Source organism: Tupaia chinensis, unplaced genomic scaffold (assembly GCF_000334495.1).
Source record: "Tupaia chinensis unplaced genomic scaffold, TupChi_1.0 Scaffold000394_1, whole genome shotgun sequence".
NCBI classification, from domain to species: Eukaryota; Metazoa; Chordata; class Mammalia; order Scandentia; family Tupaiidae; genus Tupaia; species Tupaia belangeri.
Genome location: NW_006159896.1, coordinates 1,129,860 through 1,147,127, shown reverse-complemented (window position 1 = coordinate 1,147,127; position 17,268 = coordinate 1,129,860). Strand labels below are relative to the sequence as shown.

Here is a 17,268-nt window from a genome sequence, read left to right as displayed (position 1 = left end):
AAGGCATTCAGAGCAGAGGGAGTGGACGCTCAGGGAAGAGCTGACTCCTGGTGGGGCTGGGACTGTAGTTCCCTCTAGTCTGTAGGGATACACATCAGAGGAGAATGGTGTCTTGGCGACAGACAGTGTGGGCAGGTCTGTGCCAGGGTAGAAACCAGAATGGCAGGGAGGCCGGGGACCAAAGCTAGGAAGCATTCTTTTGTAGGAAATTTGAAAAGTATAGAGAATGTAAAGATAGAACATTTTATAGACTACACTGTCAGCACTTGAGAGTATTTCTTGTCCACAAGTATTGTGTAGATACACTTTTTTATATGTGCTTGAGTTCACAATGTACCTTTTCATTAGTATGTATGGGCTGTGTTAGCACTAAAAATTCTTCCTAAGTGTTTGAATAACTGGAAGTCCATCTTAGAGCCCCTAATTTAGCCATTTCCGTGTTGCTGGGCAGTCAGGTGTCCCCAGCTCTGGGGTGAGTGTGCATTTTAGTCTCTGCCCAGAGCTGACTCTCCATAGGGAGCTGCCCAGAAGTGAGATTACTGTGCACGTCTCCATCATGCCTCAGCGAAGGGGGGGGACCTCTGCCTTTAGCCATTGTGTTTGAATGATAGGCTCTTGCGTTTGTGTTTGATGGAGGGGATTGCTCCCTGGGCCTGGCAGACTGAGACTGGCCGAGTGGGTGTAACAGTGATAACTAGTGATGGAAAAGGATTCAGCTCTCCAGACTGAGACGCAGATACTGTCTGGGCCTCCTGGGTCCCCCGACTCTCACGGGTACTCCATGCAGTGCCTTTCCCTCCATGTTTCCACTGCCAGGTGGAGGCCCTTCTGGCATCTGAAGATTACGGCAAAGACCTGGCTTCTGTGAACAACCTGCTAAAAAAGCATCAACTGCTAGAGGCAGACATATCTGCCCATGAGGTGAGCAGAGGGGGCAAGGCCAGGCCCTGGTGGGGGGACTCAGTTCTGCGTGACTCCAAAGGAGAAGTAGCACATTGGAGGAAGGAGAGTAGTGGCTGCCACTTCGAGTAGTTGTTCTCACACACTGTGGTCTAAGGGTGGTTACACTCTGAATAGGTATTAACCCATCAGAGATTCTGTTATGTGGCCTCCCCCACAAGGGGTGCTTCCCCCTCCCCCTCTCTCAGTCTCTCTAGTGGGTGCACATGCACTCTGGCAACCACTCTGAAAACGCTTGGATTGAAGATTCCGTTTCTACCATGTAACTTGGGAGGACACGCTCGAGCCATAGCACTGTGTCATTCTGTTTATGTACCATCTTGGAAATGACAGAATTATAGAGCTGGAGAACAGACAAGTGGGTACCCCTCCAAAGAGGAGTTTTGTGTTGTCAGGACGCCTGTGTTCTGATTTTGGTGGTCACATGAATCTGTACCCAGAATAAAACTGCAGGGAACTACATACATACACTCAGACGCACACAAATGAGTACATATAAAAATGGATAAGGGGACCAGCAGATGGCATAATGGCTATGTTGCTGGACTCTGTGGTTCAAGTCCCGGACCCAGTGGCTTAAACAACACTGGGCATGTGTGCGTGCGTGCCCAAGATCCCAAGAGGAGAATGGAGGAGAAGGGATTGCTGCGTGGCCATCCCCCCAGGGGCTGATTTCTCACTTTCTGTCTCTGTCTCTTTGTTTTTCTGGTGAGCGCACACACCCAACAGCATAAAACTCTCAAAAAAAAAAAAAGTTAACTCACTTCAGATCACAAACCGTTACAAATTTAACATTTTCGATAAACGGTGACAAGGGGGACAAGAATGCAGCAAGAAGGATATCATAGGTCACATCTGTGCGCCTCTTAACAGCCCAGTCTAATCCTAGACATGTATGCTCCTGCTGCTTCTGAGCTCGGTTCACGTGGCCTGTTGTATATGAGGGTACTGCCTCCTAGGCAGTTAGAAAAGGGAGGAATATTCTAATTCAGGTAACTGCGTGTCTTCTCTGATGGCCACCAATGTCAGTAAGTGGTAGTTAAAGGTTAGTTGCAAAATGGTCTTGTCGACGCTGAAACTCTGTCAATCAGGTTTTCATACTTAATTATATGAAGATCCACCAGTCTGTCTTGGACTGTGGATTTGTGACATCAAGCGTGGCTTATTTTGCTAACGTGAGTTTGCTGAGTTCTGCATGTTGGATGTTGGTTCTCAGTGTTTTAAATTGTATAACACCAAACTTCCTCTTTTTTTTTTTTTTGAGAGATCTTTTTCTTTTTCTTTCTTTTCTTTTTTTTTTTTTTTGCTATAATGCATATATACTCGCCAGAGACAGAAAGCGAGAAATCACCCTCCCCAGGGGTAATGGCCACACCACAGTCCCTTCTTCTTCATTCTCCTCTCAGGATTTTGGGCACACACACACAGGCACCCTGCATGGTCTGAGACTCAAACCAGGGTTGACTATGTGGGCGTCTAGCAATGGAACTATTGTGCAATCTGCTGGTACCATGACTCCAAATTTCATGTTCATTAATATCAACACCAATCTCATGAGAAAAATCTTTACATATTAAAAAACCATCAGGACCAGCAGATGGTGTGGTGGCTAAGGTGCTGGGCACTTCCACGTGGTTTTTTTAAATTTTTTAACCCCAAACTTCCTCTTTTTTTTTTTTTTGAGAGATCTTTTTCTTTTTCTTTCTTTTTTTTTTTTTTTTTTTGCTATAATGCATATATACTCGCCAGAGACAGAAAGCGAGAAATCACCCTCCCCAGGGGTAATGGCCACACCACAGTCCCTTCTTCTTCATTCTCCTCTCAGGATTTTGGGCACACACACACAGGCACCCTGCATGGTCTGAGACTCAAACCAGGGTTGACTATGTGGGCGTCTAGCAATGGAACTATTGTGCAATCTGCTGGTACCATGACTCCAAATTTCATGTTCATTAATATCAACACCAATCTCATGAGAAAAATCTTTACATATTAAAAAACCATCAGGACCAGCAGATGGTGTGGTGGCTAAGGTGCTGGGCACTTCCACGTGGCTGCCCACGGTTCGAGTCCCAGACTTGGTGGCTTGCTTTCTCACTTTCCCTCCCTCCCTCCCTCCCCCCCTCCCTTCCCCTCTCTCTCTCTGGTCAAATTAAAAAAATGAATGAATAAATAAAATTAAATAAAAAATAATTTTAAAAAACATCGAGGTCATGGTGGATATATATTTTACAAAATTGTAAATTTTTTCAAGGAAGTTCAAGTTGTATCATTAGCAAACTGTCAGTTGTCTCTGAGGTAAGATTGTTCATTGTAGACAGAGTAACTGTCAGATACTTTAGTCTGAATGACCATAGTTTGTTCTTTAAAGTAAAAATGGATAGGGATTTAATAAAATTAACTTTTGTTGCTTCCTAAGTGAAATACCTTTCAACTTTTTTTTTTTTTTTTAAATAATTGTTTTATTGGGGCCGGCAGGAGGCATGGTGGTTAAGGGTGTGCTGGACTCCACATGGCTGGCTGGTTCGAGTCCCAGACCTGGCAGCTTGCGGCTTTCTTTTTCCCCTTTTTTTTTTTTTTTTTAAATAAATATTTGATTGGGGCCGGCAGGAGGCATGGTGGTTAAGGGTGTGCTGGACTCCACATGGCTGGCTGGTTCGAGTCCCAGACCTGGCAGCTTGCGGCTTTCTTTTTCCCCTTTTTTTTTTTTTTTAAATAAATATTTGATTGGGGCCGGCAGGAGGCATGGTGGTTAAGGGTGTGCTGGACTCCACATGGCTGGCTGGTTCGAGTCCCAGACCTGGCAGCTTGCGGCTTGCTTTCTCACTTTCTCTCTCTCTCATTTGATCCTTCTTTCCCTCTCTGGTCAAATTAAATGAATAAAGTTAAATAAAATAATAATAAAAAGTTTTAAAAAGAATTGCTTTATATTTAACTTTATTTTATTTATTTATTTAACTTTTATTTATTTATTGTTAATTTGACCAGAGAGGGACAGAAGGATCAAGTAAGAGAGAGAGAAAGCAAGCCACCAGGTCTGAGAGTCGAACCATGTGGGAGCCCAGCACCATTAACCACCACGCCACCTGTCAGCCCCTATTTATTTATTTATTTTATTTATTTTAATTTGACCAGAGGACAGGGTGAGAGAGAGAGAGAGAGGGAATATGAGAAAGCGAGCTGCCAGGTCTGGGACTCAAACCATGGTCTGCCATGTGGGAGTTAAGCACCCTTAACTACCATGCCACCTGTCAGTCCTGCTTTTAACTTTTTTAGTTTATTTATTTCTTCCAAAAGAGAGAAAGAGAGAGAGACCTGTAATAGGTCTTCACAGCCCAGTGCATCCCAGGCTCAGCCGGCCCAGATCATGGGCACACGCTCATGTGCCTGGCTTGCTCAAGGCGGGGTCAGGTCGTGAACCCAGGACCTCTCCCATGTGGGTCCAGGTACATTACCGCTACACCACTACCTAACCCTGAAACCATTTTTTATTGTGATGGGCAGCAGTGAAGAATTAGTCTCTGCTGCTTCATTCTGCCCCTGACTGGAGCTGAGGCACCAGCACTCCCCCTCTCCTCCTTCATTGCTTTTGCACACCCAGGATAGGTGTCCACACAGTAAAAAAAGGTGCACTGAATCTTATTTAAAAAAAAGCTTTGACCTCAGACCCTAGGGCTCTGCGTACCCCACCTTGAGAATACCCACACTCTGCCTGGACAAGGAATGCCCGTGTGTTTCCGAACAGATGTTCACGCAGACCCACATTTCTGACCCTTCCTCGTGTCCCTGCCCCAGGATCGCCTGAAGGACCTGAACAACCAAGCAGACAGCCTCATGACTAGCAGTGCCTTCGACACCTCCCAAGTGAAAGACAAACGGGACACCATCAATGGGCGCTTCCAGAAGATTAAGAGCATGGCGGCCTCCCGGCGAGCCAAGCTGAACGAGTCCCATCGCCTACACCAGTTCTTCCGGGACATGGACGACGAGGAGTCCTGGATCAAGTATGTGTTCTGGGCCTTGTAGACGGCCCGAGGCTACGCGAGCAGGTGACGGAGCCACGGCTGACTGCACAGGGGCACGTTTCAGCCTGCCCTGGCCTGTGATGGCAAGGCTGTGAAGCGTAACTGAGGGCACACGCTCAGAAACCCTGCCAGTGGGTCCCAGCTCTGCTGCACTGTTCTCTGGGACGCTTTGCTTCTGCTGCTGTCGCAGGGTGCAGCGATAGTGCCCGGCCGCGGCCCCTCGCAGCAGTGAGCCACATGCCTGCACTAGGCTCTGCGCTGGCCTCCCCGGGCGTGGCCTGTGGGGGGTGATCACTCTTCAAGGATGGGGAGTTGTTTTAAAATCTCCTCCCACCTCTACGCCCAAAATGTCAGTGTGACTCTTCTAATTGATGTAGCATGGAAACAGACTGCTTTTTTTTTTTGGATACAGGTGCACACACTCCCCAGAGAGAGGGAAAGTAAGAAATCACCTTTCAGAGGGATGACCACGCTGCAGTCCCATTCCCATTCTCTTCTTGGGATTTTGGGCACACACGCACCTGGCGTATTTCTCAAGACACCGGGTCTGCACTCACACTGCCTGGTTGGCCACGTGGGGTCCAGGTCCTTGAACCCCTGCACCTCTGGCCAGTCCAACAGACCACTTATTTTTCTCAAGGATTTTGCCATAGGGCGTCTGTACTTGCTGGAGAGAGAGAGACGAATCACCCCTCGGGGTGAGAGGGCATGGCCACACCATAATCCCTTCTCTCCCAATCTCTCTGGATTGGGGGCACATGTGCACATCTCCAGGATTGATTTTCAAACCTCTGAGTCCGGGACTCGGACTGCAGTGCGCCGGGTGAGAGTCAGTGCCTTATCCACCACACCACCTGCTGGCTCCCTCCAGACCACTTCTAAGGACAAGACCCTGTCTTTTTTTTTTTTTGAGAGGTTTTTACTGTAGGGCATGTGCGCTCTCCAGACAGACAAAGAGAGACAGAAAGTGAGAAATCACCCCCCAGAGGGGATGGTCACGCCGTAATCCCTTCTCCTCCATTCTCCTCTTTGGGATCTTGGGCACGCACGCACACGGGCCCGGCGTGAGTTTAAGCCACCGGGTCCGGGACGCGAACTGCGGTTGACTACATGAGAGTCCAGCGACATAGCCATTATGCTAACTGCTGGTCCTAAGACCCTGTCTTAATTCCTCATTTCTTTACATCTTAAAAGAATCCTCCTCCCTGTCTGGGCGTGGACAGGCATATGGTCTGTGCACAGATGTGCTCCAGCGGGTCCTACAGCAGTGCCAGCGGTTGTTCCTGCTCTCCAGTGCCCTCCCTGAACCCCCAGAGTGGGGACCCATGCAGGGTATGCCTCAGATACAGACAGGGACAGAGGAGATGCTGGGACCATGCCCATTCGGGAGGAAAAGGTTTCTATTTTCCAGAAACCTGGCATGGCTTTTCCTGGAGAGAGGTGGACATGGACGTGGGCAAGGTCGTGCGGGCGGTGACATCACAGCTTTTCTGACCCACACCTTCGATGGAGAGGGAGGTACCGAGCCTGCCTGTGCTGCCTTCCTCGTGCAGGGAGAAGAAGCTGCTGGTGAGCTCCGAGGACTACGGCCGAGACCTAACAGGTGTGCAGAACCTGAGGAAGAAGCACAAGCGGCTGGAGGCTGAGCTGGCTGCGCACGAGCCAGCCATTCAGGTGAGCAGGGCTTGCAGCTGCCAGGGCAGAGGCTCCAGGTGCAGCCGGGCACCCATGCAGCGATGCAGACACCCTTGGCTTGTCCATCCACAAAGGCTCCTGACCTTCCACCCAAACTAGGAAGGTGCTCTGAGTCTGATGAGGCCTTTCCTTGGGAGTCTTGAGACAGAGACACCTCGAAGCCAGCCTCGTAGGACCACCCGCTATTGATCTGATCGTTTTCTGTCAGGGTGTCCTGGACACTGGGAAGAGGCTTAGTGATGACAACACCATCGGGAAGGAGGAGATCCAGCAGCGCCTGGCCCAGTTCGTGGAGCACTGGAAGGAGCTGAGGCAGCTGGCAGCCGCCCGGTGAGTGCCCGGGTAGGAGGGGATCAGCCGTCCTCCCCTCAGGTAGAGGTGAGGCCAGTGGCCTGCTTGACTGCGTTGGGCATTTTCTTGGACCTGCAAGTGCCGTGGTCAGTTTGCTCCAGAGCCACCTTTGAGCGCCCACACTGGGCTGGTGCCATCACGTGGAGCTGGATTCTGTGTGCGACGTGAGCCTCGGGAGGAGGTGCACCCTTGCCACTCTGTCACAGAGGAGGCCTGGCTCAGCCGCTCACCTGCCTCCCCCTGCTTTGTGGTTATCTCTTACTTCTTTGAGAGAGATTCCTGCTATAGGGCATGTGTGTCCGCTGGAGAGACAGACAGCAAAAAATCACCCCTTGAGGGATGGCCACGCCTCATTCCCTTCCCTTCTGTTCTCATCTCGGGATCTTGGGCATGTACACACACGTGCCCGGTGTGAGGGTCACAAGGTCTGGGATTCGAACTGCCGTTGACTACATGGGAGTCCAGCAGCAGAACCATTATGCCATCTGTGGCTGTGCTTAAGCTCACGTGAACTGCCAGAATCTGAGTTAGAGGACATTAGGGTTGACTTTCTTCCACTCCCGACAGGGGTCAGCGGCTAGAAGAGTCCCTGGAATACCAGCAGTTTGTAGCCAACGTGGAAGAGGAGGAAGCCTGGATCAATGAGAAAATGACCCTGGTGGCCAGCGAGGACTACGGAGACACTCTTGCTGCTATCCAGGTAGGAGAGGTGGAAGCTCCACCTGCCTTCCCTCTCAGCAGCTGTCATTTGTCAAATGGCCCTGCTTTAACCAGGACTAGGCCCAGCGCCAGTGCCAAGGTCTCAGTATGGGCGTTAGCCCTCCAGGTCTCACAGCTGGACACTGCACCTCTGTAGACGCAGTGGCGTGGCTCGGCCAGCCGTCTGTGGACCTGTCAGTCAGCAGTGGTAGGACCACGGTCACTGGTACCGGGTCCCAGTTTCCTGATTCGTGCTAGCAAGTCTCCATAGGCTCAGTGGCGTAAAACAGCAGTAGTTTATCATCGACGGTTCCAAAGGCTGCGAGTCACAGAAGCCATAGAGGAGACTCCTTCCTGGCCTCTGCCTGCTTCTGGTAGACGCAGGTGTCCTGGGCTATGCCATTTCCTTCCTGCCTCTGCCTGTTTTCACGTGGCCCTTCCCTCCGAGTCTGTGTCTTCATGCCTTCCTCTCTGGGTGCGACTGTATCCAGGTTTCCCTCTTCTAAGGACATGGTCATGTTGGATTAGGGCCCACCATAATGACCACCTTAATTTCCAGGTGACCCCTCCATAGCTCCTGTTCCACAGCTGTGGTCACAGGACACAGAAGTCAGGACTTAGCAGCGCTGTAGGGGGTCACAGCTCGGTGCAGAGCGTACTCCCCTCGTTGGTCTGCTCTGGCTGTGTGGCGTCCGACCTAAAGCCAGTGGCTCAGAACCACCACCATTTCCTGCCTCCCATGCCTCCTTGAGTTGGTACCCTCTTCTCTGCTGCTCCATGAGACCCCTCCTGCCACTACATTCAGGCAGAGGGAGCCAGCACTTCAGTTCCGCTCACTCCATTCCGCTCACTCCACCTCCTTCCTGCAGCGGATGGGCCAGGCCAGGCCTATCCCTGTCAGCAGCATTCAGAGAGGCAGAGGAAGAAGCTGCCCGGTGTCTGAAGGCACCGCCCAGCATCATCCTCACTGCACCCGCGGTCAGAGCACATCCCAAGCAGCCCAGTCACAGGGATGAGGAGGCTCCCTCTGGATAGGAGTTGCCACAAACTTGTGGGCACGTGTTCCTAAATGCCTGCCACCACATGTGGAAGCGACGTGCGTTCCTCTGAGCCACCTTCCTCACACTGAGTGTCTGGGCCGACCAGGATGTCAGTAGAGCGTGTAGAACCTGTGATTTCCCACCCAGCACCTAGTCGGGCCCCTGGGAACAGCATGAGGGTGTCATCCCCAGGGCCTAAATTGTACTCAGGAAAGGGAAGGCGTACAGGTTCCTTAGGCGGTGCTCAGGTTAGACCTTGGAAGAAAGTGTCTTCGTTGTGTTGGGTGTTGGCCTTGAGCTTGTGTGTGCTCAGGCCTTGCCTCAGAGGGATGCCACGTGGTCCACAGCACCAGCTTAGCCCCATCGAGGGCCTTCTGACTGTGGCTTCTCCCGCCCACCCCTCTGCTGGTCGGCCATGCTGCCTCCTGTTTTTATAATTGTCTGTTGGCGAGACTCTTGACTCTCCTGTTCCCCAGCTTGCCAGTGATATGTGTGTGTTGAGTCAGTTTGTCACCTCTGGCTCTGGGACCTAACCCATGGCACCAGCCCGGGTCTCAGTAGCTGGCCTTCCCGCTCCCACTGCAGGGCTTACTGAAGAAACACGAAGCTTTCGAAACCGACTTCACTGTCCACAAGGATCGTGTGAATGATGTCTGCACGAACGGACAGGACCTCATCAAGAAGGTGAGCCTGGCCACTAGGCCCTGATAAGGCCTTGTCCTCATGCGGACACCGTGTGCTGGTGTCACCATCGCCCCGCAGAGCCTGTCTCTTGAATGATCACCGAAACAAGGTTTGCATGGAGACCAACAATGGCTTCCTTTCTGGTTTTTTTTGTGAAGAGCAGAGAACCAGTGAGATGGATATTGTCCCCTTTTTTGAGGCTAGTTGGTAAAGTGACTCACAGCGCTTGTCTTTCCTGCCTTAGGGCTGACCCTGGAGTACAGCGTTTAAGCCCCGTGCTTAGGGAGTAGGATCCCATGTGGCCGACGTGGTTTAAATCTCCGCCCCAGCAGTTTTGGAAAGAAAGTAAAATACATACACACACACACACACACATTTTTCTGCCTTAATTAAGTAAACAAAGATGCGTCCCTAGTTGTCCTAGGCATTGACACTCTCCAGATGCTGCTCTTGCGCTCCTTTCTCTGTATAAGCCTTCGTTTAAGTTTTCTGGAGAGCGCGTGTGCTTAGCAGAAAGTGAGAAAGCACCTCCTCTCCCAATTGAGGGAGGCTAATCCACAATCCAGTCTCCTCCACCTCCTCTTGGGATTTTGACCATGTACCTACACATGCCCAGCATGTTCCTCAAGTCGCTGGGTTTGAGACGCGGCAGTCTGCGCTGCGGGATCCAGCAGCCTTGACTTCTGCACCACCAGTTGCCCTCTGAGCTTTTTAAAGACCCCTTTTGCGTTCTCAAATAGGGTTTTGTTTTTAAGGATTTTTGCCTTAGGGATTGTGTACTCACTGGAGGGAGACAGTGAGAGGGGACTTGAGAAATCACCCTCTAGAGGATAACCATGCTGCAGTCCCTTTTTCTTCACTCTCATGGGTTTTTATGCATAACACACATACATCTGGTGTGATTTTTCAAGCCGCCAGGTCCAGGACCCGAATAACAGTCAGCCACGTAGGAGTCCAGCCACCTTAACCACCACGCCACCTACTGGCTCCTCAAATGTGGTTTTCACCAAGACCTAACTAATGTGTTTTGGCCTAACCATCTAACACGTCTGTAGTGTCACAACACTCTTCGGAGCCATTGTTTTTTGTTTTTCTTTTTTGTTTTTGTTTTTGTTTGTTTGTTTGTTTGTTTGTTTTTGAGAGATTTTTGCTATAGGGTGCATAGGCTCACCAGCCAGCCAGAGACAGAGAGACAGAAAGTGAGAAATCCCCCCCCCCAAGAGGGATGGCCACACCGCAATCCCTTCTCCACTCTCCTCTCAGATCTTGGGCATGCACGCACATGTGCCCGGCGTGAGTTTTAGGCCACCAGGTCCGGGACGTGAACCGCAGTCAACTACATGGGAGTCCAGTGACATAGCCATTACTCTAACTGCTGGTCCCCGGAGCCATTGTTTTATTCTAGTCTCTGGGGTAGGTTATGTAGGCCTACTCTAGTTTTTTTGCTATCACGGCTGATGTACATCATTGTAACTTAAAACGTTGGCGTGCTCCTCCTTCTGAGCTCCACTGTGAAGAGCAGCCATCCCAAGGTGTCTTCTCTGACCTGTGTGTGCTTCCCTTCACATCCCAGAACAACCACCACGAGGAGAACATCTCTTCCAAGATGAAGGGCCTGAACGGGAAGGTGGCGGACCTGGAGAGAGCTGCCGCCCAGAGGAAGGCGAAGCTAGACGAGAACTCAGCCTTCCTGCAGTTCAACTGGAAGGCCGACGTGGTGGAGTCCTGGATCGGTGAGTGCGGCTCTGCTAGACCTGGCTTCTGATCCCAGACAGGACAGCTGTTCAGAGCCACAGCGTGTCTGCTTCCCACGCCGTTGGTTTTCCTCTGCAGAGGTGATGACAGTGGGCCTGCCATGGTGCCTGGTGCTGGGCTGGTGTGCAGGGTACTAGAACAAGGGCACAGCAGGAACCTCGCAGGCATGGCAGAGGGGGCCACACCCGTCCTGCTGGCTACCCTGCTCGAGGGGCCAGCCGGCTCCTGGATTCTGGTGTCCTGGGCAGTCTCAGTGACACACTGGTGACTGAAGCACACATAGGACTGACTGGCAGAGCTCTCTGGGGCATAGATGAGGCAGAGCCTGGTGTGCAGGGAGGAGGAGACAGCTACTGTGGCCTCCAGAGACTGCTGTTGTAATATTGCAGCTTAAGTGTGTGCCAGATAATGGTTTGCCCGGCTATTACTCCACGTCATGACACTGAACGGGGTGAACTCTGTCCTGCACTTGGTTCCTAGGTGAGAAGGAGAACAGTTTGAAGACAGATGATTATGGCCGAGATCTGTCCTCTGTCCAGACTCTCCTCACCAAACAGGTCAGTCGTGGGCACTTGATCGTGTGTACAAACAGCACTTCCTGCCAGCGGGCTGATGGTTGGCACCCTTCGCTGAGACATCGACTGCTTTGGGGAGGCCCCGGGCATGCAGCAGTGGACAAGATCCAGTCCTGAGCCACAGGAAGCTTCCAGACTAGTGGGACACCAGCCTATAGCCAGATGTCTGTACAGTCTGCTGGGTGCCAACAGGGCGGGCACTGTGGACTTAGATCGAGGACACCCCCATGGGTGGGGGTCAGTGGCGCAGGTCTCTATGTGAAATCAAGAGGGGTGAGCTGAAAGTGGATGGGGGAGTGGGAACGTGGGAGGGCAGGCGTGGCTAAGTGTCACCACGAGGTGGAGACTCCGGGCTGGCAGCTGCTGGTGTCCCCAGAAGAGTGAGTTCTGGCCTCACAGTCCCTGCAATGGCTTATCGCTCCTGGTTGCAGGAGACCTTTGATGCCGGACTGCAGGCCTTCCAGCAAGAAGGCATCGCCAACATCACTGCCCTCAAAGACCAGCTGCTGGCCGCCAAGCACGTCCAGTCCAAGGCCATCGAGGCCCGGCACGCTGCCCTCATGAAGAGGTGGAGTCAGCTCCTCGCCAACTCAGCCACCCGGAAGAAGAAGCTGCTAGAGGCCCAGAGTCACTTCCGCAAGGTGAGGTGGGCCAGGGGAGGTGCCACGCCCCATGGTGACCTCGGGAGCTGCAGCTTTGGCCTTCCCAGAGCTGCTCTCAGAAGCCCACAGGACAGACCTGAGTTCATGTGCACCAGGGTGGAGGGTAGCTGGAGAAGCAGAAGTGGAGGGACTAGCAGATGGCCTAACGGTTATGTGGCTGGATTCCCATGTAGTTGACTGTGGTTCAAGTCCTGGACCTGGCGACCTAAAACTCATGCTGGGAGCGTGTGTGTGCGTGGCCTGGAGGAGAAGGGATTACGGCATGGCCATCCACCCTGGGGGATGATTTCTTGCTTCCTGTCTCTCTCTCTGTCTGACGAGTGCACACACCATATACCAAAAATCTTTTTTTTTTTTTTTTTTTTTTTTTTGAATTTGACTAGAGAAAAACAGAGAGGAGAAAAGTGAAAAAACAAGCTGCCAAGTCCAGGACTCGAACTGCAGTCAGCCACATGGGAGTCCAGCTGCCTTAACCACAGTGCCACCTGCCGGCCCTGCAAAAATCTCTCTTTTAAAAAAAGAAAAAAGATAGGGACCACTAGTTGGCGTCGCTGGACTCCCACATAGTGGACTGCAATTCAAGTCCCAGATCTGATGGCTTAAACTCATGCCGGGTGTGTGTGCATGTGAGCACCAAGATCCCGAAAGGAGGATGGAGGAGAAGGGATTGCAGCGTGGCCACCCCCCCTAGGGGGTGATTTCTCGCTTTCTATCTCTCTGTCTTTCTCTGTCTTTCTGGCAAACGCATGCACCCTATGGCGAAAACCTCTCAAAAAAAAAAAAAGCAGAAACGGAGACATGCAGACAGGAGACAGAAGCTGGAGCTGGGCCCTTACTGCCTGCCTTCCTGCCCAGGCATGGCACCGCCAGCCCTTCCAGCTCTCCTAATCAGCCTCCTCTGCTTGCAGGTGGAGGACCTTTTCCTGACCTTCGCCAAGAAGGCTTCTGCCTTCAACAGCTGGTTTGAGAACGCAGAGGAGGACCTGACAGACCCGGTGCGCTGCAACTCCCTGGAAGAGATCAGAGCTTTGCGTGAGGCCCACGATGCCTTCCGCTCCTCCCTTAGCTCTGCCCAGGCTGACTTCAACCAGCTGGCGGAGCTGGACCGCCAGATCAAGAGCTTCCGTGTGGCCTCCAACCCCTACACCTGGTTTACCATGGAGGCCTTGGAAGAGACGTGGCGGAACCTGCAGAAGATCATCAAGGTGCGTTACTGTTGCTCCCTGCCCGTCCGGCCCCTGGCTAGAGACCCTGTTCCAGCTGGGGCAGTGAGGCTCAGGAGGAGGAGGAAGCAGTGTGGCTTAGTGTTCTGGAAGTTGCCCCAGTGTCAGTCCAGAAGCTCACTGCTCTACTGTGACCACTCACTCCTCCCCACCAGCCAGAGTCCTTGGGGATTGTGAGCTGAGGACAGTGAAGCATTTGGAGATGACTGGCGTCTCCCAGACGCCTTCCCTGATCATCTTTGGGCAAGGTTAACAGCCCAGGTTTCCCAAACCCCTCAGTGTGGAGAGCAGCCAATTTAAAACAGTGATTAAAACATGTGCCCTAAAGACACATGCAAATATACGCTTCCATAAGTTACTCTATCTAGCAGGGCTATTAAAAAGCATCTACACGGGAACGAGCAGTTAGCGTAATGGCTATGTCGCTAGACTCCCACGTAGTCGACCGCGGTTTGCGTCCCGGACCTGGTGGCTTAAAACTCACGCCAGGCACGTGTGCATGCATGCCCAAGATCCCAAGAGGAGAATGGAGGAGAAGGGATTGCAGCATGGCCATCCCCCCTGGGGGGTGATTTCTCACTTTCTGTCTCCCTGGCTAGCACATGCGCCCTATAGCAAAAGCCTCTCCCAAAAAAAAGTATCTACATACAAAAGCAGTACCTCAGCACCTCAGGGGCTCTCTCTCTCTCTCTCTTTTGTTTTTTTTGGAGAGGTTTTCTCTATAAGGGCGCATGTGCTCGCCAGACAAGAGAGAGACATAGAGCCAGAAAGCGAGAAATCACCCCCCCCAGGTGGGATGGTCACGCCACAATCCCTTCTCCTCCATTCTCCTCTCGGGATCTTAGGCACGCACGCACACGCGCCCGGCGTGAGTTTTTAAGCCACCGGGTCCGGGACGCGAACCGCAGTCGACTATGTGGGAATCCAGCCGACATAGCCATTACGCTAACTGCTGGTTCCCAGGGGCTCTCTCTTGACCTATTCAGCCTTAGAACATTACTGCTGCTCCCCTCTGATCCGAGGCCCACTGGTCTGGTCCTGGGTAGAGCCAGCTGTGGAGGGCCTGGGCTGCCAGCCCTGCAGCACGTAGCATCTGCCCCCTGTCCTAGGAGAGGGAGCTGGAGCTGCAGAAGGAGCAGCGGCGGCAGGAGGAGAATGACAAGCTGCGCCAGGAGTTCGCCCAGCATGCCAATGCCTTCCACCAGTGGATCCAAGAGACCAGGTGCCAGCCCTCGCAGGGCCGGGGCAGGCAGGGCCAGGGAGCAGCACATCCCCACTGAGCTAGTCTGTTCCCACCGCCATCCCTACCCACCCCTGCCCAGTCTCCAGCTCAAGCGAGCTTTGTTTAAAGCAGAGGCATGCTGGGAATGAAGGAGGAAGGGTTAGCACACCTCACGGGAGCCAGCGGGAGGGGTGGGCTGAGTTGGAGCTGGGTGGGGTGGGTGCCCCCCAGGTGGATGGGAGCAGCACCTCGGCCACCAACAGCCCAGGGCTCAGTGCAGAGTGGGTTGTGATGACTTGGTTTTCTTTCTTTCTGTGTCCTCTCTGTCCCCTGCCTCCTGATGGCTGCTGTCCGGACACCGTCTTGTCTCGTGGCTGCTTGGACCTCCTCCCCACAGAACGTACCTCCTCGATGGGTTAATATCGTCTTCTTCTTTTTCCGGGCTCGTGGTGTGGTGGTGTCTCGTATGCTTGTCCCTCAGCCCCTCGCCCCCTCATGGCCTGGCTTGCAGAGGAACCCAGGACGGGCCATCCTGCCCGGGGCAGCCTGCACCTCCCCTGCCCACCTCACCCCAGCCCCTGCCAGGAGTGTGTGCCTTGCCCCCAGCCCACCGTCCCCGACAGAGCCTACGGCTGGCGGAGGGGAGCCACTCTGCACTTCTCAGATTCCAGGGGTTCTCTTAGGATAGGGAGAGTGATGGAGCCAGGGGGTTCGAGCCAGAGTCCAGCCTCTAAGAGTCCCTGTGCCTGCTCGGCCCCTGGGACCCTCCTGGACTTCCCTTTTGCCTCTTTTATCCAGTGTGTCCACGGGACTAGATTTAGCCTCCAACGGGCCAGTGGCATGATGCCCGGACGACATTGCTGGGGTGATGCAGTGGCTCTGCAGCTGAGGGGAAGGGCTGTGTGGCAGCTGCTGCCCCGGCACCACCCCAGGGCTGTGGTCGCCCTTGCTCTCCCCTGGGGGGAGGGCAGCCAGAGCAGTTTGCCTGCATGGAAGGCAGAATGCCTGCTCCTGTGACGTGCTGGAGACAGGGCTGTATGCCCAGACCTGGCAGGGCCTTCTCTGCAGGGCACCCTCTGCAGGGCACCCTCTGCAGGACCCCTGCCAGACCTGCTCTAAAGGCCAGGGCTGGGAGCACAGCGGCTTCAGCTGGCGCTCCCAGGTTTGGCCGACAGGTAAAGCAGGCATGTAAAGGTGGTGGAGAAACCGCCCGAACCATTCAGGTGCTCATGCCGATAAGGGCATGGAGGACCCAGAGTCGGCAGTGTCTGGCCCGAGCCCGCAGGACACCTGCTGCTGGACTCTCCTCCCCACCCATGGCTCTGTCTGCTCTCGGTCTCATCTCCAAGCTGTCCTGCTCCCTTCACCTCGGCTCCTCCCAGTCCCTGTCCCGTCTCGCCCAGTCCGCGGGAGCTGCCAAGGGGCCGCTGGGCCCGCCTGGCCCCGCTGGCCCCTGCCTGTGCACGGCCAGCTGGCCTCGTGGCGTGTCTGTCTCGGTGTGCTCGCGCCTGCCCTGCCTGCAGTGTATTCATCTGGTTTCTTTTCTTTGACTAGCATAGCGTACCGCCGGGTCATCCGTGTCTGTCAGTATGAAGTTGGGGATGATCTGTCCGGAAGGTTTCTCTCCTCTTATTCCTCTTCTGCCTCACTGTGGTTTTACCAATGCACTCTCGACTTCCCCAGGCGGCTCTGCTTTCTGACTAACCCACCGCCCTCAGCCGCTTGGGATGGAGGGGTCCGCCCTCCCCCCACTGCACCGGCACCCAGCCTCCTCCCAGGTCCCGGGGGTGTGCTTTTCCCTGGGGGCCGTGGTGTGACTGAGTCTGACCTGCTGGGGTAGGAGGAAGCCCGGTGTCTTGTCTGGCTAGAGCACTGGGGAGACCTCGGAGCTCACCCTGGCCCTAGGTTTCGAAGGTGGGTGCAGGTCTGGTACAGGGAGGCCGGGCTGACCCCGCCAATGCCGTGCGCACCGTGCAGATTGGTCCCTGCACGTGACCCTGACTCGCTTCTTTGTTCACTGGTGGCCTCTGTGACCTCACACTGTGTGATTCCAAGACGAGGTGGCTCCCCAAAGCCCCTGCTCTTCAGAACTTAGCCTGGGAAGGAGGCCCACCTTGACAGTCCAGGCTGCGTCTCTGCAGCTGGGCCTCCACACAGCTGCCTCCCACCTGTGGCAGAACTGGGGCTGTGGTCAGAGCCCACATCTGGTCATGGTCTCCCAGCACCCATCTCCATCTGAGGGTCTGCTACCACTCTCCCTGGAATGTGGCTCCTCCTCAGACCCTGCCAGGAGATTCTGGGGTAGCTGTCAGGCGCTCAGCCTCCCTGCACCCTCCCATGGCTGCAGAGTGGGTACAGCCACTCTGTTCCCGTGGTG

The 17,268-nt window shown here is 53.6% G+C and overlaps 1 protein-coding gene and 1 long non-coding RNA gene across 8 annotated transcripts in view; one reads left to right on the top strand and one right to left on the bottom strand.

The window, feature by feature from the left end:
- The window catches only part of SPTAN1 (spectrin alpha, non-erythrocytic 1), a 65,270-nt gene that overhangs the window by 44,720 nt on the left and 3,282 nt on the right, over positions 1-17,268 (top strand). For 5 of the 7 annotated variants that reach the window (XM_014589981.1, XM_014589978.1, XM_014589983.2 and 2 more), the window contains 12 exons: positions 817-921; positions 4,756-4,964; positions 6,539-6,659; positions 6,889-7,010; positions 7,599-7,731; positions 9,356-9,454; positions 11,028-11,187; positions 11,690-11,766; positions 12,216-12,425; positions 13,355-13,651; positions 14,779-14,891; positions 15,289-15,306. In XM_014589981.1, coding sequence (XP_014445467.1) covers positions 817-921; positions 4,756-4,964; positions 6,539-6,659; positions 6,889-7,010; positions 7,599-7,731; positions 9,356-9,454; positions 11,028-11,187; positions 11,690-11,766; positions 12,216-12,425; positions 13,355-13,651; positions 14,779-14,891; positions 15,289-15,306 — 1,664 coding nt within the window. Of the gene's footprint in view, positions 1-816; positions 922-4,755; positions 4,965-6,538; positions 6,660-6,888; positions 7,011-7,598; positions 7,732-9,355; positions 9,455-11,027; positions 11,188-11,689; positions 11,767-12,215; positions 12,426-13,354; positions 13,652-14,778; positions 14,892-15,288; positions 15,307-16,445; positions 16,509-17,268 lie in introns of all 7 variants that reach the window. The other 2 variants (XM_014589984.1, XM_014589980.2) reach the window with 2 other exon arrangements.
- On the bottom strand, positions 11,194-16,797 carry LOC102501557 (uncharacterized). Its single transcript, XR_001370770.1, has 3 exons — positions 16,720-16,797; positions 13,375-13,456; positions 11,194-11,685 (listed from the first exon to the last, which is right to left on the bottom strand). It is a non-coding gene; the product is annotated as an uncharacterized LOC102501557 (long non-coding RNA).